We start from the raw sequence: 27,846 nt of genomic DNA, 5'->3' as shown, positions 1-27,846 counted from the left end.
CAGTACTCTAAGAAAAAACTGGGAGTCAAACCATCCTCGCTGGGATAGCTACCACCGGGAAGTTCTCTGAGGGCCGTGTGGAGCTCCTCTAGCTGAAAAGGCAGCTCAAGCCTCTGGCGCATCTCCTCAGTCACAAGACAAGGCATCTGTGCCCAAACCTGCTCTCTGCATGCATCCTGACGCTCTGACTGAGGCTCTGCTGACAACAGGTCACGGTAAAATTCAGTAGCAACTTCACGCATGTCCTCTGGCTCGGAGGCAATTGACATGTCAGGCCTCCTCCACTGGCTGACATTGGCGTGCACATCCTGAGGTCCCATTGTCTCAAAGAATGTCCCCCGTCACTTTGTCACCCACCTCGCTGCATTGAGATGCCTGGCGATGGAAAGCAAACTCATGACGCCTTTCCTCTGTGCTAGCAAGCTCTTGGCGGGCCTGCTGTAACTGCTCCTCCAACCAGGGGCTGTCTAGGTGTTGATCCTGCATTCTGTACAAGGAAGCAAGGCCACCTCGTAGACGTTGCACCTCCTCTCTTGCTGCAACCAAACGGGCTGTAGACTCCTGAAGAAAGAACCGACTAAGCTGAGCAAGTCTAGAGGCCACTCTGTTAGCAGGAGAGCCCTGCGTGTCGAGGCCCTCTTTCCAGAGATCCACCACTCGCTCTCTGAGCTCAGAGTCTAGCAAAACCCTCTCTGGGATGCTTAGCATCGTGCTCCCCCTCCTCTATCTTCCATTGTGAGGATCACTGGTGCATGGTCCGAAAAAGATGTCCCAGCTAGAATGCAAACTGTCCCACCCAATTCACCAAAGTGGTCACTAGTGTAGAAGCGATCTATCCGAGATAGATTCACTCCTCCCACTCTGTGTAGCCTCTCCCAAGCTTCCAACGCAGCTCCATGCACAGTAGCATGGCTACCTCCAATTCTGTTAGAGGGGTCCTCCAGCATGTTGAAGTCACCCCCAATGCACCATTGTTCTGCCTGTGACAAAGACTCTACAATGTGAGATCAAAACTCTGCACGTGCACTCGCCACATTGGGCGCATAGATGTTCAGGAAGCCCAAGAGGCAACCCTGAACGTGCATAGTAATCCACTGAGCCCTGCCAGGCACAATAATACCTCTGTCCACAATGGCCTGCTGCAAAGAGTTGGCAATAGTCATACATACCCCTCCCTGGATAAAGTCCTCGTGCCCTAAATACCCTTGACAATGCAAACATAGTTTGCCAATGACAGGTGTAATGGCAACATCCCATTCAGGTGCCTCTAGAACAGCCTCGGTTGGTGGCCCCATTTCCTCGGGCGTAATTCCAAGTCAAGCCGCCAAATCGGTTAAAATGAAGTTGGCCTTGGCTTCTCCATCAAAGAAGATAAGGGCTTCCTGGTCTGGCACTCTGCCCCATGCTTTGCAAAATTTAGTACTTTAGTTCAGCTGGGCAAGGTAGTATCAGTCCTGCTTTCGTCTTTCCTTTTCTTCTCGCTCGGCTGCTGCTTTGTAACTCTCTAGATTATCTTAAGGTGGTCCTCTGGTTCATCTTCTTTTCAAGAGTTCTGTCCAGCTCTTTCTGCGTGTATAGGTTCCATTTTTTTTTTCACTCGTCTGTCCTTTCAGCTGGCCATCTCGAGTGAATCTCATCAATCGGGTAATTCTTCAGGTATTTTGCAAATCTCGGGTCTCCGGAGTACTCGATCAATTTTTTCACACATGTATCAACCTGCAGTTGACGTTTGTACTCCACTCTGACAAACTTTCTGCCAAGAATTTGTCCAAATCTTCATTCTTTTCTTCTGTTCCTGCACCACATTTCAACTTTTCTTTGCCTGCCCACCGAGAGATGTTATCTCTGTCAGATTCTCCGTGAAAACCCATGTGTAATTTGGGGTTCTTTATGGCTTATGCCTTGTAAGATAGAGCGATGAAGACGGGAGCGCGCCCGATGCGCGATGAAGTAAGGGTGGGAGTTGCTAATAAGTCCGGGGTCAGGACACGAAGATTCTTTTACAAAAAGCTGTGTGTGCTGCAAAAAGGATCGGGTCCTCCATAGAAGAATCTTTATGAGCTCTGATACCACTATAACTATCTTGGACACTCCAAGCGAGAAATCAATAGCAACACACGAATAGAAACTTCAAAATCATTGAACTTTAATAGAGAGAGAGAGAGAGAGAGAGAGAGAGAGAGAGAGAGAGAGAGAGAGAGAGAGAGAGAGAGAGAGAGAGAGAGACGGCCCAGCATAGTTCCGTGCCCAGAGGTATTGGCCCCAAAGTCTGGCACCCCTTTCGGTATTTCTTTATCATTAATCATTGCAAAGTACAACTCCCAAGGGACCTCTGCTCTCAGACTTTGCGTCCAGATGCTCTGTAGAGTGAGGCCCCAAGGGCTCTTGTAAACACTACATGGGATGCCGAAAAGCAGAGCCCCAAAAGCAATCAGTTTAAAAGCATTATCACCCAAAAAGCTGTGGTCTCCAAAAGCTAGCGCTAGAGATTCCCAAAAGCAGCGAGCGTAATTTGTGGAAATCCATACAGCCTGCCACGTGGCACCTGCAACAAAAATCGTGAATTCGGTACAGCCCTACCACGTCAGCATCCGTATGATCTACCACGTCAGCGTGTCGGCGTATTTTACGAAAATCCCTTTCAGGGTTCAAGCTTCTCTCTCTTAGGGTTTCGGCCCTCACGACCGGTGCTTCATAAGTTCTTCAAGTTAGTCCGTTCAGTTTCTCTTGTCCACGCGGCTGTTTCTCTGCCAGATGGTCATGCCACGTCATCACTTTGTGACAACTCTCCCATCATTCCTATGGAGTGGATGTTTAGCCACCAGCCCATCAAGGTCCTGTGCTCTTTCCTTGCGAAGTCTGCGAATGGCTATACATAACACACTTGCTATGAAAAATGTAGATGACTATGGACAAAGCTTAGGTGGGCTTTGGCATAGGAGGTTGGCTTGGCAGGGACGAAGTAGCTACATATTGTTCCCATGTATCGTGAGATGTGATGGGTGTGACGGGAGAATGCCTTGGTGCTCAAAATTGGTGGAACCTTTCTGAAACCCTTGACAATCTCAAATGGCGCCTTCTCTGTAGACATATGAACTATGTTGATGGCCAGTAGAAATACTTTTCCTCACCTTTCAAGGTACTTTCGATGCCTTTATGTCCAACAAAAGGTGGATTATGGCACTTTGTCAAGACCTTGTTCCTCAATCCTTGTGTGACACACATCATGGTCTTCGCATTAACTAGCGTTCCTTTAGAGCATAGTCTACAGCGGTCTCCCCACTCTGCAACCGGTCAAAGATGCCTGCAACATTTGGATCTATAACGTATTGATCAATCATATCTTCAAAATTCTAATAATGTACCGCTGAAATGGTTGATGATACATGTGGCTTTTGAGACAACACATCTGCCACCAAATTTTTCTCTCTCTTAACATGAACAATTTGAAAGTGGAATTGCGACAAAATGTTTGCCTATCTTATTTTCTCATTCAAACGCTGATTCTGGGACAAGAAGTCTTTGAGACTGTGATGATTTGTAAACAATGTAAAATTGGCTCCAAGCAAGAAATGTCTCCACTAAGTCAAAAGCATGTATTACTGCTAACAGCTCCTTTCGTAGATTTGTGCAACCTACTCTAGTCTAGAAAACATTCTACTCTCATAGGCTACAACATGGCTCTCTTACTTTAAGACCGCCCCTAGATTGCGTCCACAAACATGATAGTAAACCTCAAATTGTTTTTGCAAATCTGGTAAAATCAATACTGGAGCAGTTATCAACTTTTCCTTAAGAGTCTTGAATGCTGCAATTTTTTATGGTCCCCAAGCAAAGGGAACCCCTTTCTGACTCAAGATATGCATGGGAGAATTATCTCCACAAATTTTTGAAGGAACCGCGTGTAGTACGAACATAAGCTCAAAAAGCTTCGAACTTCATGTACATTCTTCAAATCTGGCCAAACCCTGATGGTCTCTATCTTGGCCGGGTCCATCTTCACACCCTCGAATGAGACGAGGTGTCCCAAAAAGTGTAGTTCTGGCAGAAAAAGTTGCTTTTTTCCCCATTGACCACCAATCTATGCCATAGTGCCTGAAAAACTTGTAAGAGATGGTGTCTGTGTTCTGCTTCACTCTTGGAGAACACGACGATGTTGTCGAAAAAGGTGCCTACGAATGATTTGTACGCTCTAAAAACCTTGTGCATCATCTTGTTGAATGTTGTTGGAGCATTTGTGAGACTAGAAGGCATTACTAAATACTCGTGCAATCCAAAGGACGTCATGAACGCGGTCTTGTATACATCTCCGGGAGCGATCTTGATATGATGATAGCCACTTTTTAAGTCGTTTCTACTAAAACACATAGAACCCTCTAGCCTATTAAGTATATCATATCGATACTAGGTAATGGAAACTTGTTCCCGATGGTGATTTTGTTGAAAGCTCTCTAGTCAATGCGCATTTTCCGAGATCTATCTTTCTGTCACAAATTGCTGACGTGTCAAGCCACTAAGAACAGAGTCAACCTGTAGATCCTGGTCGAGGGGCCTAAAAATATAAAGAAATACCGAAAGGGGTGCCAAGGTTTGGGGCCAGTACTCAAGGGTGGAATTCGGCCACTCTGTGTCACATCAATACACATATTGGGAGACCTACAAGACTGGGGACACCCAGATGCATATCAGGACACCTATGTCCCACCGGGCAAGACGGGCCATTACTTTGATGCGGACGCGATCACACATGCTCAAGATTGAAACGGGAGGGTGGCTGAATATTAAGGAAAATAGAAGGACATGCACACAATGCAATTTAAACAAAGTGGAAAGCGAGGCCCATGTCACCATCGAGTGCCTAGCATACGCACACATCCGTGCTGATTTCCCATTGCTATTGCAAGGAGATGTCACCTTTGAGGAGCTTCTCTCTCGGACATACCCCTCCCCAGTAGCTTTAGGCATCTACTTTGCCAAAGTATTGGATCATCACACAACACTAACACACAAGAAAGCTACTAGCCCACTACCCCCTCTACACACATGAGGGGAGCCTCTTGTAGATTTTATTTTTTTTGTGGTCCCATGGGTCATTTTGGCCCCCCGAGGACGTAAATACAACATCATCATCATCTCTTTAAGTTCAGTTGTTGTTGAAGTGCTAAAAGTTTATTCAGTCTGTTCTTTTCCATTGGCACGTGATGCCCGTCTCATGACACTTTCTTTAATACTAGAAGCACTGGTGTGAGGCACTTGGCTGAATAAGATCTATTTCAAGGAGTTCTTTTTGTCTCATAATTTTCTCATTTTGGGCTCTGCTTACTCTATAAGGTGGCCACTTCGGTGGCATGCTGCCGAGATCAAATCAATCGTATGATCTTCAGGTCACTCAGGAGGTAGTTTTCTAGGCAAACCCTCACAGAAGCAGTTGGCTTGAGCTTGTAAGAATTGTCGTCGTTCTTTCTCTAAGTCCGACATGTTTGACTTCTTATTTTCATTGAGTTCATTTAAGTAGTTCGAGTAAACAAAGAGACTGGATTGAAACGGCCGAAGCGGATACAAGTGGGACAGACTTGTCCTTAGATTTTACATCAAGAATAATTTCCTTGCCCTTCTCATTCTTCAAAGTGGCCTTTCCTGCTTGATAATCAACCACGACTTTCTTGTGGTACCAAGGGATTCCCAAAAGGACGTCACATCCCTCCAGAGGCATGATGTAAAAGTCCTCGTTCCCAAAATACCCCTGGCAATGCAACCGAAATTTGCCTATTACAGGTGTAATGGCCACGTCTCGCCTTGGTACTGCTAGAACTACCCCCATTAGTGGTCCCATTTCTTTTGGTGTGATTCCAAGTCTTGCCGCCAATTGAGTGGAGATGAAGCTGGCCTTGTTTCCTCCATCGAAGAAGATAAGGACTTCTTGATCACGTACGTTGCCCCACGCTTTGTACTTTCGTTTGTCTGTTCTAGGTTTGTCCCCACGAAATCCGGAACCAGTCTTGCCTTTGTTTTCCTTTTCTTTGCATGCTCCTTGCCGCTTTGGAATTCTCTGGTTTGTCCTCTGCTTGATCATTTGACGTTTTGTTAGGACACTTCGCAAGAATGTGCCCCTGCTCTCCACAAGTGTAGCACTTGCCCTCGTTTTAGTATGCATCATGTAGCTCGACTAGAAATTTTGGGCCAATTGGTTTCTTCTTCTGTTGTTAAATTTCTGAAAAAACACAACATGAAAAGCACTCTCCCAAAGGTAAAATCTGAGATCTTTGTCAATGAAGTGTTATCAGCCTTGAAGGAAAATGAAAGGGTGAAGAGCCTAGAAAATTACATCGAAGTTGGAGGTTTATCAAAAGGCTGGGCATTATGTACCAACCAGATGAACAACTAAAAGGATACATTATGATGTATACATACTCAAGGAAAGACTCACCAAGGTGGTCCCTTTGGTAATCCTTGATGAATCAACTGACATCCAAGTCAAAGGGAAATAGGAGAGAGTTCGCTGCTATGAGGTATACGATAAGATCAAGGTAATGAAGCAGACCAAATCATTACAAGGTACATCAGTGTGGATTTCAGATGAGTTGACACCCCTACAACTAAAGAATAGAGCGAGAAAATTGGCTACAGTCAGAGAAGCAAGGAAGCAAGGGAATTGGTCAGTTTACAGAGGAGGAAAAGCTATCATTAGAGATTTCAAGAGTCCACCACCCTTCTTAAAGACGTGGACTTGACACTGGTAGCATCTATACATCTTCAACACATGTTGATTTATACCATTGTAATATTTATCTATGAGAATTTGAGGTTAGGGTGCACATGCACATGCATTTTTTTCTTTACTCATACTTGGAAGTGGATTGTAGCCAAAGATGTATCCGATTTGTCCCGTGGGTCGACTTCGGCCTCCAATGGACGTTAATAGTCTTTCTTTCTCTCTCTCCCTCGACCCCACCCAGGGGAACAATTACTGAGGAGAAGGAATTGGGTAGTACCTAGTCTTGTGTGAAGTCTTTATCATGTGCTGCACAAGACAATATCAGACCCTTTGGCCAGGATTCCTTTGCCCTAGGAGGCCAATGTCACACCAAAATAATAAATCTAGTGTTTAAATGAAAATCCTATGTGCAATCAACATTTTCTAGTTAAATATTTTTTGAATTTGAAAGATAAGGTAGGTTTGATACTTTAAAATTTAAGGGTGTTCCTAGAATAATAATTGGTGATTTGACCATGATTTTGATACACACTTGTTTACTACGACTTGTCATGAATTTAAGAGTTCACAAATGTCCATGATTTGCCTTCATGGTTGCAATCTTTATATTGAAGTTAGTTGAGGAGTCTTTTAAAAAAATCTTTTGTAACTTATTGATAGGTTAGTGATTCAGCTGGCTAAACATTGGGGCATAAAAACAATAAGTTTGATACGAAGAGAAGAGTTGAGGGAAGAGTTACTTGAACTTGGTGCAGATGAGGTTATAAACAGCTCGAAGGAAGGTTAGTGCCCTAATTATAGAAATGTCCAATCTTTCAAATGTAATGTGCTAGCGTATGGCATTTAAACCAATTAGAATAATTCATTTAAGCTGTTGGATGTGTTTTTTCATTAGAGAAATCAAACTATTGGCTTTCAATGAATATTTATAGAAATGAATTTAAACACTGGCTGCATAGATCAAATCAACTGCCTGCACTAAACTCATCCACAGCATTAGTAGTATCAAAGAGCCGGGATTTGGTGCCCATGTTGCTGTCGAGTGGCAAGGACGACAAATTGGAGCTCCACAAACTGGCAATCAAGATTTGCAGACTGTGTTGTAGATTAGTGTGCGAGCATTGAATACACACTTCTTGAAGGCATCAGAATCAACCATTAATTTGACAGAAGATCACCCTACAGATTTGCGAGCGTGAAACAATTTCCACTAACTTGCAAAATGACCTCCTGCTGTAAAACTGAAAAAGGGTATTACCATTATATATTGTATCTTGAAAACCACCTTCCCTTCCAAGTTCCCACCACTTGCATAAATTTGTGTTGACATCTCATGCCGTTGACATCTGTGTGAGGGAAAAGTGTGTCTCAACTTAAGCTTGACCCAGTTAGAAATTCAGAGCAGCCAGTTGAAAGGTGTGAGAAGAAAAAATTCATGTTGAATTTCCCAAATTTATGTAGTCATATTTTCCAAAAGAGCTCTGAGAGTTGCCTTCAAGAGATATATATTTGAGCGGAAACACTGTAGATCTGTGAAAATATCTCGTCTATTCTCCAAAAGGTCTGAGCCAAGAGTTGTTCTCTCAGTCCACATGATAGAGAGCAGACAGAGTATGGAAGATTCCTTACAGAGATGGATAGTGCACATGGTTTAACCATCTTGAATGGTATCGGGAGATCCCCGGAGTTGAGCGGTTTCACTTGTTTCCCCCATGTACATATTACAGTGGATTATGTCATGAATACACCCAGTTTCGTTCCATGTATTGATGATTTTGGATGATTTTGTGGTTGGCCCTAGGCCAATTGGGGTGGTAGTGGATCATGTTGTCTTGCATTTTTCGCTTAGTTTCTCTTATAGTATAGATGCATCGTCGTAGGCACCCATGCTCACTCACTATACATTTACGAGGGAGATAGACTCTGTCTATATCGATGAGATATACATACGCCTCCTCTGTGTGGAGGATCCAGGGCGCCCTCTTCATGAGCTCACACAGGTTTTGACGGACACACTATATGATGCAGCAACACAGGCTTTCCCACATACCCACCCTTCAGAGAGACTTCGTTCTGGGAAGATGCCCAAGAACAGTTGGTATGATTAGGAGTGTAGAGAGATGAAATTTAAACTACAGAGGGAGATGCTCATGGGCGTCATCACTCACAGACATTCACAGATTACCTTCCGACGCCTTGTGCGACGAAAGAAGAGAGCTTACCTAGCTCAGCTGGAGAAAGATTTATATCAATTATTCTTGAGCCAGGACTTGGGTGAGGCTTGAAAATTGTTTCATGAGCACTTCCACGCATGAGCTATTACATCTACAGACATATGAGGCGAGTATGCTACTTCTCTCCGCATGGCCCCAGACTAGCAGTTATTGCCAGATCCACGTAAAGCATGCCCACACGCTTGCCCTTTCTTTACTGCAGAGAAGGTAAAGAAGGCAATTGATAGGATGAAGACTGGTAGAGCAAATGACCATGATGGCTTGGTAGCTGAGCATTTTTTACATTTTTTACATGCGAAGGATCTTTTGGCTGATCTTCTTGTATTGATGTTTAATAGAGCTTTGTGTGAGGGCTTGGAGCATGTCCATGATTGTACCTATTTTCAAATCTGGGGACCCTACTTTGCCTTGGAATTACCGTACTATCATTTGTAGATTACATGCATCCATCATTGAGCATGAGCTTAGCAGATGGGTAGAAAAAAAGGCATCCGAGCGCCACGCCAAGCTGGTCTGAGGAGGGGTTTCTCGACCCTAGATCACATTACAAGCTACTTTTGAGGAGGGCAGGTTTGATGGGAGGAGGATTTATTGTAGCTTTTTGATTTCCTTAAAGCTTTTGATGCAGTTTCGAGGGGCAGATTGAAACAAACTGCAGGAGCCGGGAGTGCCGATAGAGCTCATATGGGGGATCGTGGCCTTGTACAAGTCAGTTACAAGTTGGGTGCATGCGCCCCAGAGGATGTCAGAGATTATTCACTCCACCATTGAGGTGAAATAGGGCTGCCCACTATTCCCCACTCTTTTTGGCATGTATGCGGATGAGGCTTTAGAGTCTAGACTTCATAGAGAGGGAGGGTGACAGAGGAGCACAGTTGGCAGGGACATGGATGTTCCTATTGTTGTATGCAAATGATATTGTGATTATTTCAGATTCACCTGAGGGATTCAACACCCAGTTTTACTATGGACAGGTTCGGTGGAGTATAGGTATTTGTACACTTACCTTGGGGTGGTTTTTAGTGGCCTGATTTCCTCCATGAGGAGAGCGGCAGAGACTAGACTGACTAGAGCATATGCAGCTTTGGGAGGTTTGGAGAGGATGTGTTCACAGGTTCAACTCCAGGAACCTCGCACCAAGCTAGGGCTTTTTGATTAACTGGTTACCTGTGCTATGCTATATGGAGTGCAGATATGGGGACCCTCAATAGATCATCATAGTCATCAATATGGATGTACAGATGGGTGGCGAGACTTGAAGAGGCCACTTATCTCCATGATCTCCAGGATGATCAAGGCCTGGGTTTCCCATGCAATCATCAGAGCAGAGCTGGCTGTCCCTCCTTTGGTGGTTGAGGCTCTTATGAGATCAGTGGCATTCATACACAACTTATGGGAGCTCTCACAAGATCATTATGCTCGGCTGGCCCTGGAGTCCTCCCGACGCTTGACAGCACAAGGAGATACATCATGTTGGTCTGCATAGATGGAAGCATGGTTTGAGCTACATGGTTTCTCCTCCCCCTTTGAGTATTCTCTAGATGCACCCTCTCTCTCTGACACAGAGGGAGGTCCCTAGACTTATACAATAGGATCTATTTCAGTTGGATATGGAGAGGACATGGATACAACCTATAAAGGAGCTGTGCACAAAGATGACTGCATATTGAGAGCATTTTTTCAGCTCACAGAGGATGGGTTCTTATCTAGGTCTACCTACATGGACACTCACTTGTCCCACGGATGACAATGTGCTATTGGACAGATTCGGACATCATCACATCAGCCAGAGATTGAGACTGGCTGATATTGAGGCATTTCAGCTGAGGGCAGGTTGTGCCAGCTATGTCAGAGAGAGCCAGAGACAGAGCTTCACTATATATGCCACTGTACAATATACTATGGGATACATGGTTTCTTTCACTGTCTCTTTAGAGAGGTTTTGGGCCTCTATCTAAGTTATGAGATACCAACGATCGGTGATATCTTGGCCTCTATCTACTGGAGATTCAGCGATGTCGAGCAGGGTTATTGAGAGACAAAGGCTCACACACTGGGAGACTCACCTAGAGACCGATCACAATTTTCTTCCATCTAGAGATTGACAGAGACGAGATCAGCCAGAGAGGAGGGATACAGGGCACATCACTAGTAGAGGTAAACTGAGTGATCCAGCAGCAGATCTGGGGAGATCCAGGAGACCCAGGATGAGGGGATGTTCCCATAGACGAAGGAGGTTGCAGCAGAGGATCAGATCCATACTGGCGAGACATGGGAGATGCCATGTGAAGACTCTCACTATGGAGGACATCGACACGATCATGTAGCGACGGATACGAGCTATCTCCGGATTCCGATACACATCCACCATTTTGTATTTGTTCTCTGAGATACAAAACCTCTTTTTGTATATGTACCTCTCAAACTCTTGATATCCACCTTTTATAAATCTAGTAGTGTTTCTGTTTAGTCGTTTTCTTTCTTTCGATTCTTGATGTCCAAAGCTATGTTGACAAAGAGATTTCTTCATCTCTCCTCTCCAACATGAGAATGCTATCCTAGGGGTACCATGGTTCAGCCGCATGGTTGCCAACATAAAGTTCCCTGAAAGGAGAATCTACTTCACCTACATGGAAAAGAGCATGTATATAGATGCTAATAAGTATGGTCGTACTATACCACTTGTAAATTCACTTGCTTTTGATAAGTCAATGAAAAGCTCCGTTTCTGCGTACATGATTTTTGTCAAAGAATCCACTAATGACCCTAATGTTTTAGGTAAAGATGATAGGAATCTAGCGGAATTAGAGTTGTCTAATTTCTTAAATGGATTCCAAGATGTTTTTATCGAAGAAATCCCTGGAGAGCTACCTCCAAAACGAGGGGATGATGACCATAACATAGAGCTTCTAATAAGCCTCCTTATAGAGTTTCTCAAGCTCAACAAGAGGATTGTCGTCCGTTTGAATCTTCCGTGTTTTCACCCGAACTTGAATGGTTTGGTGCAACAGTTTTCTCCTTGCGGGATTGTCAATTGAATCCATATGTGTTGCGATAGAAGGGATCGGATTCTCTGTAGAAGGAACATTGACTCAACTCTGATACCACTCTAACAGACTTGGCTCACTATGGCAAATACGGATAGCCAAAAAACGGCAATCAATATATAGAAGAGGGAGTAAGATTCTAGAAAGTTCTAGAAGCTTCTAGAAGTTAAGGGCTAGAAGAATCTAAAAAGAATGCTCCAAAATAAAGACAAGTGTCGTGCAAGTGTCACGACACTTGAGACGTGTGTAAGGATGCTTGTCAAAGATAATTCACCTTTTTTGGCAAGAGGCACGACACACGAGACATGTAAGAACACTTGTCAAGAATACTTCACTTTTTTAGAAAATTGTTTTCAATGCTACCACATAACCTCCTCATTCAAGAGGCAACATCATCTATAAAAACAATCCCTTTTCCCTCATTTAAAGCATCACTTCGTTACTCAAATAACTCTCAAATCTCATTGCAAGAAGCCTCTATGCCTCCGCTATTGGGATTGTGGCTAGGGAGGATGAAACCGACAAGGAGAAGCCGTGGGAGATGGCGTGTAGGGCAGGAAAGGAGGTGAACGAGAGAGAGAGAGAGAGAGAGAGAGAGAGAGAGAGAGAGAGAGAGAGAGAGAGAGAGAGAGAGAGAGAAGCAAACTTCAACACAATAAGAAAAGCAACGCTATTGTATATGTTTTAAAAAAAGCCTTACATATATGTAGAGTTAAAAAGTGCCATGCAAAAACTCCAGTGAACTGCCTTTGCCTGTATGCTATAGAGTTTGTTCCCATGCTTTATTAGACCAACCTTGGGCTTGGAACCCAACAACCCTCCCCCTCAAGCCCGAACTAGATACACCACTTATGATATCTCGAGTTTTTGGTGTACTCACAATCAAGGGTTTTGGTAGTCCCGTAACCTGGTGCTACTGTTAAGCTACCAACAAAGGGAGTTTTTGGTTCACTACCAAACCTGCTGTGTCTGCCAACCCTTTGTGAGACCAAAAGTGTTTTAATATGAAGCCCCGGAAGTGCTTGCCTGCCATCAAAGCCTTGGCCTGCTCACACTGTAGCTAGCAGTGCAGTATTTTGAGTATTTTGAGATGCACTCCCGTCGGCCACTAACTGCGTTTTGATATGCTAGGGAGGATGAAACCGACAAAGAGAAGCCATGGGAGATGGCGTGTAGGGCAGGAAAGGAGGTGAATGAGAGAGAGAGAGGGAGAGAAGCAAACTTCAACATAATTAGAAAAGCAACGCAATTGTATATCTTTTAAAAAAAGCCTTACATACGTAAGGTGTAGCGGAAGTGATTGTTGAACTTTGCTCAAGATGAGTGCTCCGAAGTGTGCTCAAGGGTTCCTTTTACTTAAGGAAGGGAGAGCCTTCCATTCCTTTAGTGAGAGAGTGCAAATATCACAAACAAAGTGGATAAATACTGTGAATGAAGGTGCTGAGACTGAGAGCTAGAGAGAGAAGAATACGACACCAGAATGTTGTCAAACCCTCTTTCGAAGGCCCCACTCTCTATGGCGAGAGCTGTCTACTATTGATTGCACAAATCTCTACAATGCAATAGACTTGCCGATGACGTCGACAACGATGAGAACGACGACGAGACGGCTGAAATCTGAAAACGCTAAGGGCTGAAATCTGCAATCCTATATCTGTTGAATTCTGACTCTATTTCGGAGATGACGACGATGCGACGACGACTCGCTGAAAATGCAGATGCTGAAATATATGAATAGCAGGCTGAATCTGCAAACACTGGCGATCTGACCGTGCGGCGAGGATCTGTTGCAGGAAGGTGAGATTTGCGAGGTTTGGGGGCTGCGGTACAGAGGCTAACTGCTGAAAATGCAAAACGCTGGTGCAATGATGCTGAACTGTCGCCGAAACTGCAAACGCTAGGGTTGGTCTGCTGTTCCCAAAACACTAGGGCTGAAAATGTATCTGCTGCAAAAACGCTAGGAGATCTGCTCTCGCCAGGCTGATCTGCAAGCTGCAAATGCTAGGGCTGACCTGCACTTGAAGAAAAACGCTGGTCCTTGGTGGTTGAAAACGCTAGGTTGCCTGCCAGGGGGTCTTGCTGAGAAGGTGCACTGTCAGACTTGTGGTCTCTGTTGCCTCTTTTGCAAAAAGTGCTAGCGCTAGCTTTTTATATATAGATCCTTAGCCAGATTGCCCTACCCAGTTTCCCCTACCCAGTTTCCCAACAAAGTCACTTATTAATAATAAGTGAAAAATGGCTAAAATAGGAAAAATAGGTTTTCTGCATTGTAAAATGCTCCTGATGGATTTTGATGGTACTGTTGATGATCATGCTGTGCGCAACGAGAGGATATGCATCTACTCTAAGTGCTCGGACATGCACGGTCTGCGAACAGACTCACAAAAGTGCCAGAACACTTCCTAAGATAAGTTAATTGAACCCTTGTCATGAAGTAGCTTGTCCACATACACATAGAGTTAGATGTGCACGTGACATCCCCTCCTTTTCAAAGTGAGGTACTGGTACCGAACTGTATGGCGTCGAGGGAGATTGCCAACAGTGTCTGGAATCTTGGAAAGGACTCTTCGCCGGCCCACTCTGATACGTGGGTCATGCGATACTTGAACTTCATAAAGGTCTGCAATGCTTGCTTCTTTGGGACGCGCCGAAAGCGGCACAAAGTCATATGTGGCTCCTTCAATGCTTCAACTTCGTTTATAGTCATGCGTCTACCTTCTTCAAGAATCTCAAAGGATGGAAAATTCCGGAAACCACTTCCAACACAAAAACATGAACATATCCATTCCATGTAAACTGACTGGAAAAATTCTAGTCTTCTTTAAAAACTGTGCATGCAATGTAGATGAACATACAGACTGAGTGCCAAACCGTTCATCAAACACACGCAAACAATGGAATCGAAAGTTGTCTTTCTGATCTAAATCTATCAACTGTGGCAATTCACAATGGAAATGCCGATGCTTGATGCTCAATCCTTCTTGTACTCGTTCTGAGATTGTGTCATGCCAAGGAAGAGACATGGAATGTGAATCCCTTGAATGCAAACATTTCATCTTTTCATGAGTAATCCGCATACATCCGTGCTCATTCATGAGTGAATCGTGTCCATCGTACCATATGGCATGCCTATGAAAAGGGATCACATAAGGAAGGTGACTAAAATACAGGAAACCATCACGAACAAAACACTCGAACAATGGGTGCTGACTAATCATGCGCACATATAATACTTCCTGTGGGGGTTCTTGGGACCTTGACTCAAGAGCCAAGATTGGTTCTTCGTGATTGATCGAATCTGCAATGAGGTTAGCTTCACTAGACAAAGTAGCAACTAAACCATCATCCTTGTGAACAATCACATCATCATCATGCAAATCATCATGTTTGTGAATAATCACATCTTTATCATGCAAATCATGTGTGTCGTGCTTTGGAGAAGACAAGACTGAGAGAGTCTCTTTCTCTTCATTCTTTTCAATCTTCGCCTGCACATTAGAAATGAGAGATGAAGAATGAACAACTTCCTCCCCACGAATGACAATGGGAGAGTCACTCTTGGCATTGAAAGTGAAAGTATTGGCTGCCTAATCAATGAGAAGGTTATGCTTATGAAACCATCGAATGCCTAAAAGCATATCATATCCTGAAAGAGGAGAGACTACAAATTTTCTACGCAAGGTCGCTTGTTGAACAGTGAACAAAACGTCAAGGCACTCTTGCGTGATGAGAGAGTCCATACCGGGAGCGAAGCCCGACACCTCAAAAGAAGATGTCTTGCTAACCTCCAAGCGGGCTCTTTCGACAAGAGAGTCACTAATCACATCATGCATACTTCCTGGGGCAAACAATATGACAAAACGCTGACCCTTCACATGACCATACCACTTAATGAGAGACTCATCAATGGGAGGATCATGAGAAACTTGGGTCACACTCGTGTTCTCATTTATTGCATTGATAGAAGATGTGGGTTCTGTGGGTTCTTTAGATTCATTAGAGTCAAGCTTAGGACATGTTCTTTTTATGTGACCCTTGATGTGGCAATGATAACATCGACCTTCCTTAGAATAAAGGCTTTGTTCTTCTGACGTGATGTATCCTCCTAAAATTCCTTGTGCTACTTTTTCATATGGGGTGAGCTTAGGTTTAGCAATTGAGTTAGCTTTACCCTTAGTGAGTTCTTTTCTGAAAGACTAGATGAAGATTGGTTAGAAGAGTTACGATTCTTACCATTCTTATTGTTCTTACCGTTTTGAGTGGTACCTTGAGAAGTCTTGTCCTCCTTCGGCTTTCCCTTATTGTGCTTCATCTCTTGTGCGAGAGCAATCGCTACCGCCTTGTTGAGATCTACGGAGTTGAGGACTTCGACATCAAACTCATATAGTCGTCCAACCCGAAAATAAAATCCTCCTTGCGCTCATCATCCGATTTGCGTAATTGGTGCCGAGCTGCAAAACACGGTTAGAAAAAGACATAACTGGCAAACCATTTTGCTTGAGATTGCACGAATTGTCCTTCAATCGTGCTAGGTACTGAGGTGGCATAAACCGCACCTTGAGCTTGTCTTGGAAGTCGGCCCAATTGAAGGAAAGAGGCGTGCCTTTGTCCGCTTCCTCTAGGTGCACGGCCAACTGTGTCTCTTGCCAAGCGTGGTACCAATTAATGGCATCACTGGCAAGGTACATGGCTGCCGTCAAAACCTTGTTATTCCCTGTCTTCTTAGTTGTCGCAAAATAAGCATTAAATTGATGCAACCAAGAATGAATAACACTAGCATCCATCTTACCATCATACTTGCTGAACGTGATCTTCTCTGTGACGGGGTTGTTGGAGTTCGAGTCTCTGCTACTTGATGAACCACCAACATCTTTGACCGGCTCGGGTTTCGAGGTGAGTACTTGTAGGACCAACTCTTGCATGCGTTGATCTCTTTGCGCCTCACGCTCTAACTCCAAGGCTGCTCGTCCATCTTCGGCCGCCAAGCGTGCTTGCTCGCGCTCACGCTCCAAGGCTAACCGTCTTTCTTCGCGCTCGCGATTGAATTCGGCCTTTCTTTCTTTATGCTCGTGATCCAATTCTGCCTTTCTTTCTTCGGCCGCCAAGCGCGCTCACGCTCCAAGGCTGCCGTTCTTTCTTCGCGTTCACGATCCAATTCTGCCTTTCTTTCTTCGCATTCACGATCCAATTCTACCTTTTTTTCTTGGTGGCGCGTTGCGCTTCTTGTTGTATCATCATGTCCATCATCGTTTTGACCAAAGCCTCCATAGGATTTGGTGCAATCTTTGGAAGGGGGGGGGTCGGAAAAACCTCCTAGTGGGGAAAATTCTTCTTCGTCACTTCCATGCTCACCACCTCCATGCGAAGTATCCATTCCGCTTTGGATGATAACCATACACTGAAGTCTTGGTTCTTAAGTTCACGAGGAACTTGGGTTCTTGTGGTTCTTGGGTTCTTGGGTTTTTGAGGGTCTTGAGTTCTTGAGGTTCTTGAGTTCTTCTTTAGCTTGCAATCTGTGTTAGAGAAGGATCTTCTCTTACCCGAGCTCTTCTCTTTCCCGTGGGTGCACCCCTTGGCGGCCTTGCGCTCACACCAAGGTTGCTTTTTCCCACCTCACGTCGATTGGTCGGCCGCTAAGTGTACGGTCCGCTCTCAATGAGTAAAAGAGAAATAAGGGGAGGCTGGACAAGCCCTTCTGTCTTGGGTTTCCTGTCACTCTTCAAAAACACGATTAGGAATCGACACGCCATGCCCAAGTGGACTTGGGTTACGTGCGACCGCAACTCGCAGGGCTTTTGAGGCAGCTATACAGATATCAGAGAGTGGGCATGGGAGAGCATCGTACTCACAGGTCAGAGCATGGTTTGAGGCACCCGGTCTTGATATGGAGAGTCTACCACCCTTCCGGTATGACCCTGACTCACCCTATGTTCACCTCTCTCGTAGCGAGAGGAACCTGGTGTCGAGACAGGACCTTTGGCAACTATACATCAGGAGAGTTTGGGAGTCACCGGGCTTGGGGACGAAGATGTCCGACTACAGAGACCAGTTCCTTACCATACTACCTGATGGGTTCATACAGAGACCACGCTACATGGACACATACATGCCACATAGCTCACGGGTGGCGATTGGTCAGTTGAGAGTGGCATCACACAGGTTAGAGATTGAGATTGGGAGACATACTGGTGTCCCCAGAGAGGAGCGAGTCTGCAGAGCATGCACAGAGGAGGTGGAGAGCGAGGAGCATTTTGTGTGTCGATGCAGCGCATATACTGAGATCAGAGGTAGGTATCGGGCCTTATTCAAAGGGCAGCCCACTCTTCGGGAGATCATGGATTCGCGAGATCAGAGACAGCTAGGGAGTTTCTTATCAGATATACAGAGCCACCGGGACATACTACTACAGACACACACAGCTACACAGACAAAGGGGACACAGTTGTAGCTCACAGACTTCTTTTAGAGGGTTACAGTCCGCCCCCGATCTGACACTCAGAGGGGAGTGACACTCACACAGGCCGAGGCTAGCCGAGCCAGACGGCGACCACCAGTCAGTGGCTATAGGGGTGCGAGCCTCCACCATCGACAGATTGAGGAGATCCGGGCCCGAGAGCGACGTGCCACTAAGGAGCGAGTGGCTCAGATGAGGGCCGACCCTGCAGGCTTGCAGCTTTCATCCGGGCAGCCTTGGCACCAGACTCGCCAATGTACCACATATTACACCCCCCCATTAGTACAGGATGGAGCTAGATAGCTTGATGCACTCTCATGATTGTACTACCTTGAGCACATAAGACATGCATATACCCTTAGAGATAGAGCTCCATCTCTCCTCAGATATCCCCTGGATATATCACCATCACCTTCTTCAGCACATCACTACTTATTTTCAGTTCAGTTCAGTTTTATTTCATTTGTCTTTCTGATAGACGGATGACATGCACACCATGTATGTTTGATTTGTCTCATAGGCCAATTTTGTCCTGACATAGACGTAAAAAATCTTTCTTTCTCTCTGTGTGTGTGTGTAGCTGTTTTAACATAAATAATGACATAATTGAACTTTTATATTCAAAAGACAGCTAGCTCCAGAGAAAGGGAAATGATAAGTACAAAAACAACTCAGTCTTAGAATTATCTTTGTACAATGTTTATACGAATGAAGCTTCATTTCAGTATACAGATATGAGAAGTACTTTCCTTGCAGTAGGTGTATGTGTAATCGTGTGTGTCACGTGACACATCCAACCCTATGTGTCCGTGGACAAGCTATAGCATGACCATCAGATTCCAGTCAGATCCCATCAGTAGCATTTTTACAGTGCATAGACCTATTTTCCCTATTTTTGACATTTTTCACTTATTATTTTTAAGTGACTTTTGTTGGAAAGTAGGTAGGGCAATTTTGCTAAGTTTGTATATAAGAAAACCTAGCGCTAGCACTTTCTGGAAGAAGAGGCAGCACGAGCACACGTACAACAGGCAACTTCTTAGCAAAACCCCCAAGAGGCCTAGCGTTTTTGCATCACAGCAGAAGGCTGGCGTTTTTGGACCAGATCAGCCATCGTTTTTGCATTGGCAACAGCTTGGCGAGAGCAAGAAGCAGAAGACTCCTAGCATTAGCAGATTTGCACAGCAACATCAGATCAGCCCTAGCGTTAGCAGATTTCCACCGCATGTCAAATTTTCAGCCCTAGCGTTTTTGCATCTGCCAGGCATTTCAGCGTTTTGCAGACTACTGCGACGGAACCGACACAAGCACCAGCGTTTTCAGTTTCAGCACTTAGACATCACAGAACAAGTCCCGAACCTCACAGATCTCACCTTCCCGCAGTAGATTCTCGCCGCATGCTCAGATCCATCGAAGTTTGCAGTTTCAGCCCGGAAAACGCAGATTTCAGCATCTGCGTTTTCAGCGCGTTGTCGTCGCATCGTCGCCATCGACATAGAGTCAGAATTCAGCAGATAAAGATTTGCAGATTTCAGCCATTAGCGTTTTCAGATTTCAGCCCGTCTCGTCGTCGTCCTCATCGTCGTCGACATCGTTGGCAAGTCCAAGCATTGTAGAGATTTGTGCAATCATAAGTAGACCGCTCTCGCCATAGAGAGTGGGGCCTTCGGAGGAGGGTTTGACAACATTCTCGTGTCATACTCTTCTCTCTCTATCTCTCAATCTCATGTACTTCCATTTACAGTGTCCATTCACTTTGTTTGTGTCCATTGCACTCTCTTACTAAAGGAACAGAAGGCTCTCCCTTCCGTAAGTAAAAGGAACCCTTGAGCACAGTTCGATTCACTTCCGCTGCACCTTACAGAGTGTGGACAACTGCTTAAAGCCAAAAAAAAACCTTCCAAGTTAAGATAGAGTCTTTACCTGCATCCATCCAAACAAGACAATAGATATGTTAGCCTTGGATATATTTTACAGGTATCAATGGACTATACCAGTTGTTATCCATGTCCATCTTTAAAAAAAAATGAAAAACTTTCAAGCCTAGTCCAAAGTATTTATATTCCAAAAAATGTTTTATTCTCCTAAATTTTAGTATACTATTCTGATTAGAAGGCTATAACCCCATTCTAATCCAAGTGACTCATCCCCCCATCGTTTATATCAATCCTTTTTTTCAGTGAAGCTCCATTTTCACTTGCCTTTAAAAAAAAAAACCATAAAGTAAAGGAGCCTAAAGAAAATTTCCATTTAGTAGTTCAAGAATATCAAACTAGTTTTTGATTTTTTAAGACAAATAAAGTATACCCCCAATTAGGGTTTATGGAACCCACCTTCCCAAGTTTGTATGTTACTTACCTTCATTACACATCTTTGAGTAAACCAAGTGGTAGAGAACCCTTAATGTAGACGCGATATCTAGTCAGACCGAATGCCCAACAATGAAGTAAAAGGAATAGATGCCTTTATGGGCTTTTTTTTACCAGCTAATCTGACCATGTGAATGCTAAAAAAGTATAGCATCACCCCATCAAAAACAATCAGTAACAACCAAGTCTAGCAACAGTATGCAGCCGGGGGATCCCCCTAAAAAAATCCCCGAACCATTATTATCCAAAAAGACAGTATGCACTCGGGCCAAAACCCCCCAAATTCTCATTTAGCCAGTAATTTATGCGCCCTGTGTCAAGCTTAGGAAAAACAACTAGTACCATTATCATGTCCAAAACCAGTAAACACCGAGGTAAATCCCCCCTTTTTATAAAAAAAAATTAACAATATGCACCAGCAGTTCGTTATAGAAATAACGGAGTATAGCACTGACAAGCCAAGCATCAGTAATCCCTTATAATGTTTCCCCAATAACCTTAAGCAAACCAATGAACAGTTTCCGCAGAGCAACCGAAAACCAGTAGCAGGATCATATCTTAGCGCAAGAGTGTTAACCCACTCAACCATTACCGCATACTATCCAGCATAGCCAACCCACATAGTGGACCTTACCCGGCTAAGCGACAAGGCACAACAATCCATAGTAGTGCCTCAATCTGTTAAGCAAAGCCAACCACACAATGGTTCTTACCAGGCTAAGCGGCAGGTTATGCCACACAATTAGTTTGCCAACATGTGTTATGTGCTGTCATCATTAGCAAGTCAAAAAACCAATAAACACTTGGGTAAAACTCCTTTATCCCGCAAGATTTTCTTGAACAGTATGCACCTACAGTTCGTCATATGATCATGCATATATTTAATGGAGTGTTGTACTGACAAGCCAGGCGGCAGTAATGCCTTATAATGTTTCCCCAAACTCTTTAAACAAATCAATGAATAGTTTACGCAGAGCAGTCGAAAAACCAGTAGTAGGATCATATCCATGCCCGAAGAGTGTTTAAACCACTCAACCATTACCACATAATCTCAAGCATAGCCAACCCACATAGTGGGCCTTACCAAGCTAAGCGACGAGGAACAACACTCCTCAATAGTGTCTCTTACTGTCACGCAAAGCCAACCACACAGTGGTCCTTACCAACCATCTGCCATTTGTCATGTACTGCCAAGCATAGCCAACCCAAACATTGGGCCTTACCAGGCTTTAAGCGACAATGATTACCATAGCTTTTACATTATCCCAAGCAAAAAAAAGGAACGAAAGCCTTAATATCAAGCTTAGTGGCCAACCTGTGTCGGTTGAGTTGCAAGCTCCATGTTTGGTGCAATAGAGATTAAACACAGTCCTCACACTTTACGCAAGTAAAACACACACAAGGCTAAGTAAGGGGCAGAAGCGCCCTCACCTCTTTAAATAGAAGAAGGAAGGCAACCATCACTCATGGCATGTAGCGTGCAAAGAGTACTGAGTAGAGCGAGCTCCTCCTGGGGACCCGAGAGTGAGTAGCCGCTTGTGATGCGGTCCGGTATAGCATAGCCACCATAGCGCCTCACGGCAGGGTTAGTGAGGGCAGTAAGTAAATTTTAACCACGTTTTTTACCAGCTAAGGGTCTTGCAACCGTCATAACTTTTAAGGGTTCTATCCCATAGTGGATACCCATTCAGTGTAACTAGGAAAAGTGTAGGGCTATATAAAGCCTGAATGTCATCATTTTATGGTTTAGTATAGCTTGTTTTTTTTAACTGAAAACCTGAAGGCAAGTAATAAAGTGTGTGTGTGTGTGCGTGCGCATTTTAACAACAGTAAACCTAAACATATAAAGAATTCAGCCTTCTCTTGAAGCCGTGAGCTCTCCCTCTTGTCGTGGATGAAACCATGAAGATGAACCACTACTTTATGTGAAGGATGGGCTGAAAGTGAACCATGGATGCAATCAAGAAGATAGATTACTTCTCTATTCCAAGAAGGGACCGAATTTTGTTCTTGCACTTATGCTAGAGTAGTTCTTGTTTTGTTTGTGTTTTTATGCACATGCATGCTTGTACATCTTGCATGATCTGCAAGTTTAAGTCTACATAAACTCATACTTGGGTTGATTTTAACAAAGTTCCACCCTAAGAGACTTGGGTGATGCAGAAATACATTTCCTTTTTTTTTTTTTTTGGGGGGGGGGCGCATCTTTAACCCTCATTGCCTCTCTCTATTGTTTTTTGATATTTTTTAATGAAGTTATCCTAAGTGTTGAATCGTGAATCAAACTCGTGTTGTACGGGCGGGCTAAATCTACTCCATATTATGCTCCTCTCTAATGATATTATACTGATTTCTCAATGTCCAGGAGGTATATAACAACACCTGCATGTTAGATGATTTGTATACATAGAGGCGCCTCACATGGAACCTTGGGAAGACCAAGGTCATGATCATCCACACCTTGAGATAGAGCAGGAGCGAGGCTATACTCACTCTTGCAAGAGGTGAGGTGAAGGTGGTCACTTCATGTGTATATCTTGGGGTCACCTCCTCTGCTGCTGCTACATGGTTCGCTATGGGCTCAACAGCTAGAGCCAGATTGATATAAGAATAGGCGGCTTTGGATATGCTAGAGAGGTAGTTCCATCAGGAACACTTCCAAGAGCCCGCACAAAGGGGTGGCTTTTCGACACTTTAGTCCACCAATGGCCTAGCCGGCCATTGGTGGACACACATAGAGCGACCACAGGTACTCATGATGACGCATATTGTACGTAGCAAACCCTTAGTACATCATGATATTATTCAAGTCGAGTTTGTTGCATCACCCATGATGGTGGAGGCCAAATTTCAGATTTTATGTCTTCTAAACAAGCTGAGAGGGATACCACTTGATCGATAATCATACAAAGCTTTCGAGGCTTCTAGAGAGCTAGTTGAGGGATGGGACAGAGAATCATGGTATGCCAGATCTTGTAGTGGCTCTCACAGAAAGAACTAGAGATGGACCGCCTCCCACCATTAGAGTATGATAGAGATGCACCACATATTCACCTCTCACATAGCGAGAGGAAGAGAGTCTTGAGGCAAGCTCTCTTGCAGCTATACACAAGAGAGGCGTGGATATCACCCAGGACCACATGAGAATAGGTAGCAATCGGCTAGCTCTAGGTTCATCAATTGCCTTGAGATCAAGGCTGGCAGAGCAGCTGGGATCCCTAGAAACAGGAGGATATGCCGACTATTTGCAAGGAGGACATGGAGGGGGAGGAGCAGGGGAGGTGGAGAGTGAGGAGCATTATGTGTGCAGTTACAAAACCTACACGGCCATCAGGGACAGATGTCTCACCCTGCTTAGAGAGCCGAGCTACCTCGGCTATAGGTTGGTGAGGTTTTCACTGGACATTTAGCGACTTAGAGAGCTCTCTTTACAGGCCCAGACAGTACCAGGTAGAGGGCATCAGGCAGAGATCAACTTCTTTTCCGGCCCTCACTAAGTAACGAAGGGATCACTCTCAAGAGGGCAGAGACCCTCAACACAGGGAATACCTGGTTTTTGGACATTCCACCTCTACGAGCAAGAAATGATAGAGATTAGGGACTAGTACACTGAAAGACTACAGAGCGATTTCCATACCTATTCGAGGCATATGCTTTAGGGATCCGTTGACACTCCCTCATTTGATGTACACCATACTACACCCCCAGTAGGTAAATGAGGGAGCTAGCTAGATTGCGTATCATGCTTGTTTATTCTATGCATATACTCTCGCATTACGAGACCCTAGCAGGACCATCATGGTCATCACCCTCAATACTACCTACCTCTTAGTGCTCGTGTACTTCACATTCAGTCCTAGCACCAGCTTTATCAGTTAGCTATAATCTTTCATTTTCAGCTTAGCTTTTCTTTTTTGGGATGACAGAGGTTTCAACTTTCACCACACATGTACATTGATTTGTCTTATAGGCGAAGTTCAACCGATGGGGAGCCTGATGAGCAACCCGAAGTGGAGGAAAGCGAGGAGATACTCGTTCAAGAATAGATTTTGGCACACAAGGACAGAAAGATAAAAGGTAAAGCGATTAGGCGGTTCTTGGTTAAATTCAAGAACTATCCTGCATTGAATGCGAGGTGGATGGAGAAGGACCTAGCAGATACTCCTCAGATTTTGAAACTTTACCTTGAAGCATTCGGTTTAGCATAGTCTACTCCGATAGAACCCCAAATTTAGCAAGGGTGAGTCTAGTGAAGCGGGTTTGCACAAGAGGGGAGTCACTCCGCTCCTTTGTCAACGGATTACCCCGATTTTGAATAGAGTCATTGATGTCCCCTTTGGGTTTTAGGGATACTAATGGGATGAGTAGTATTCTGTTGTATGACTTTATGACAGGAATTCCCGAAAATGAATATAATTGATTTGTACTTGACTTGTTTGACTGTAGGAACTGAAAGAAAAAATGACTGTAGCATTTCGGTCTCATAAATCTCTATAGACATGATTGCAATCAGGATTAGTTAATCTGGCATCCGTAAGGTCCGGAATGGATCTAGATGCAATTACTAAACACGTTGCCGATGGTCATGGTCTGAGCTTAGGAATGAATTTGTCATGTGATGTCCTATGATGTCAAGTGATGTCCTGTGATGTCTTGTCGTTCTGTACAAGTGTTAGATGTGTCGTGTCTAGTGCGTCGGTACTAACAGTCAGTGTCTACTAAGACTGTTTATGGCCTCTGTCTATTTTGCAGGCGTAATTGAAGTGATTACAATTCTTTCAAGAGGGGGGTATGTCACAAACTGATGACGTGGCATGTCTAATTGATGGACCTTTGCCGAGGAGCCTAGGTGCCATTAATAAGAAGCGAAGAGCATGTTGACGTGGCTGCTGTACGGACTGCCGTAAAACGCGTTGGTTGCTGACGTGGCAAAACTGTATGGAATTCCATTATTCCACAATTTCCGCGATTTCCGCTCGTTGCTTTTGGCAGCGCTAGCTTTTGGGAGACTTTGCTTTTGAAGTTTAATGCTTTTGGGGCTCTGCTTTTAGCAACCCTTGTAAAACCTTTATAAGTGACCCAAGAGGGCTCACTTCTTAGAGCATCTGGATGCAGAGTCTGAGAGCAAGCACCCGCGGGCTCAGTTGTACTTTGCTCACAGATTAATAAAAAAATAAATAGCGAAAGGGGCGCCAGTCTTTCGGGCCAATATCTCTTGGCATGGAACTACGTCGGGCCGTGTCGTCTCTCTTTTGTTCTGTCAGTTAATTTAAAGTGAATCTCTGCTGTGTCGCGGTAGAATCTTGACTTGGGTGTCCAAGTTTGTTACACACATTTTTTTGGCACAACATGAGGAGAAAATTCTCTTCATATTGTGTCATGATCACAACAAGAGGAACATAATCTCTATCAAAATTGCATGAAGGTGTACAAAGGTCCCTAAGAACCCATTCGGATTCGGAGAAACAAGCAGTATCTTTGTTGAAGAAGAGCAAGCCTGACAAGGTGGATCTTGTGGAGGATCCCTATGCTTGTAAACATGTCTAACTAAAGGAGCCTCAGTCTGCCTCTTCCGCCTTCTCTTCTTCTTTGCTTCTCTGCTCCTCGCTCTGTCAGCCTCTGACCTCTTGATACCTAATGATGCATGTCTATCTCTCTAGCGACATTGCTTGATTGTTTTTGCACTATCCTCCTAGTACATCCAGCTGCCATATGCCCTGTTCTGCCACACACTAACTAACTAGAGAATGAAAGGTGGTTTTGAAAGATGTATGGTGTTTCATGTGATTTTGAGCAAACCTAAGCTTGTTGAATTTGGAAAGCTCGGACTAGCTCAATGATGAATGTTTGTTTTTGCTTTTGTAGATGTCATTGCAAAAGTCTTAGAGATAACGAAAGGAAGGGGAGCATATGCTGGCATTGATGTGATAGCTGGTGTATCAACTAAGGTCTCTCTCTCTCTCTCTCTCTCTCTCTCTCTCTATATATATATATATATATATATATATATATATATATATATATATATATGTATATATATATATATATATATATATAAATCTTGTGAATTCCACCAAATTTGAACGGAAGCAATTGGTCGATTCCGAGGAAGCAGGATTAAGTTTATATTTACTTGTCAGAGAATTAATTGAAACATTTGTTTCAGTAGTAATAAACTTGCCTTTCACAATTAACAGGATTTTTGTTCATTACTTCACTAAATTCCTCGCGTTGTATACACAATTGGCAGGGATATTGGATAACATTAATGAGGGAAGCAATTTATCAACAAGAAGTAAATCGTTGCAATTTGACTTGCCATCTCAAACTTGTATTTATATTGATATGTGGAACATCGGTATGAGGGGCAGCTTAAACCTGGATCTGTTAGTTAATGATAAAAGAAGTAGCAGTAATTGCGGAGTAAAAAGTAGACAGAGTGGCATCTATGTTGAAACCGACGGTGTATCAAACCTATATCAACCCAAAATGTACGAGAAACAAACTCCCGTCCATTACAATTTAATCGCGACAAAATTTCTGAGTCCTGAAATAAGAAATAATCATGTAAATGATTTAACAATGTGTTTTGATACGGAGACTGGCAAAACTGATGAAGAGTTTTTTGATGAAAAGGTTGCGAGGTCTATAGAGAATTGGGGATTTTTGAATAAATCTTGCAAATTGGATGAAATTAATTGGAATGAATGGTTATATTCTCTCTCCAGATATAACTTACCATTAACAGCCTGGCGCAATATAGCACCTCGGAAGTGGAAAGTTTGCTTGAGTGAACTTAGTAGTATTGAGACAAATACGATAACTGAATTGAAAGATCAGGTATCTCAAAACAAGCTACACAGTTATTATTCCATATACACAAAAAAATCTTTCCTCAGGAATAGAATTAGTAATTTTAGTAAACTGCGTAAACATAGAAACCTGCTACAAAACCTAACTGATTCCGTACAAAATGGCGATGTGGAAAATTTATCTGTGCAACGAGATATTATGGAGCAAAGGTTTC

General features: G+C 43.8%; 1 protein-coding gene across 1 annotated transcript in view; it reads left to right on the top strand.

The window, feature by feature from the left end:
- The window catches only part of LOC147464097 (uncharacterized), a 201,201-nt gene that overhangs the window by 40,957 nt on the left and 132,398 nt on the right, over window positions 1-27,846 (top strand). Inside the window, exons 3-4 of the mRNA XM_086492812.1 lie at window positions 7,376-7,497; window positions 26,685-26,767. Of these exons, the coding sequence (XP_086348938.1) occupies window positions 7,376-7,497; window positions 26,685-26,767 (205 nt within the window). The remainder of the gene's footprint in view (window positions 1-7,375; window positions 7,498-26,684; window positions 26,768-27,846) is intronic.

The sequence above is a fragment of the Adiantum capillus-veneris genome, chromosome 2, assembly GCF_014529385.1.
Source record: "Adiantum capillus-veneris isolate H3 chromosome 2, ASM1452938v2, whole genome shotgun sequence".
In the NCBI taxonomy this organism is placed as follows: domain Eukaryota; kingdom Viridiplantae; phylum Streptophyta; class Polypodiopsida; order Polypodiales; family Pteridaceae; genus Adiantum; species Adiantum capillus-veneris.
The sequence above is the reverse complement of the archived record's forward strand: the minus strand, read 5'-3'. Positions and strand labels throughout refer to the sequence as shown.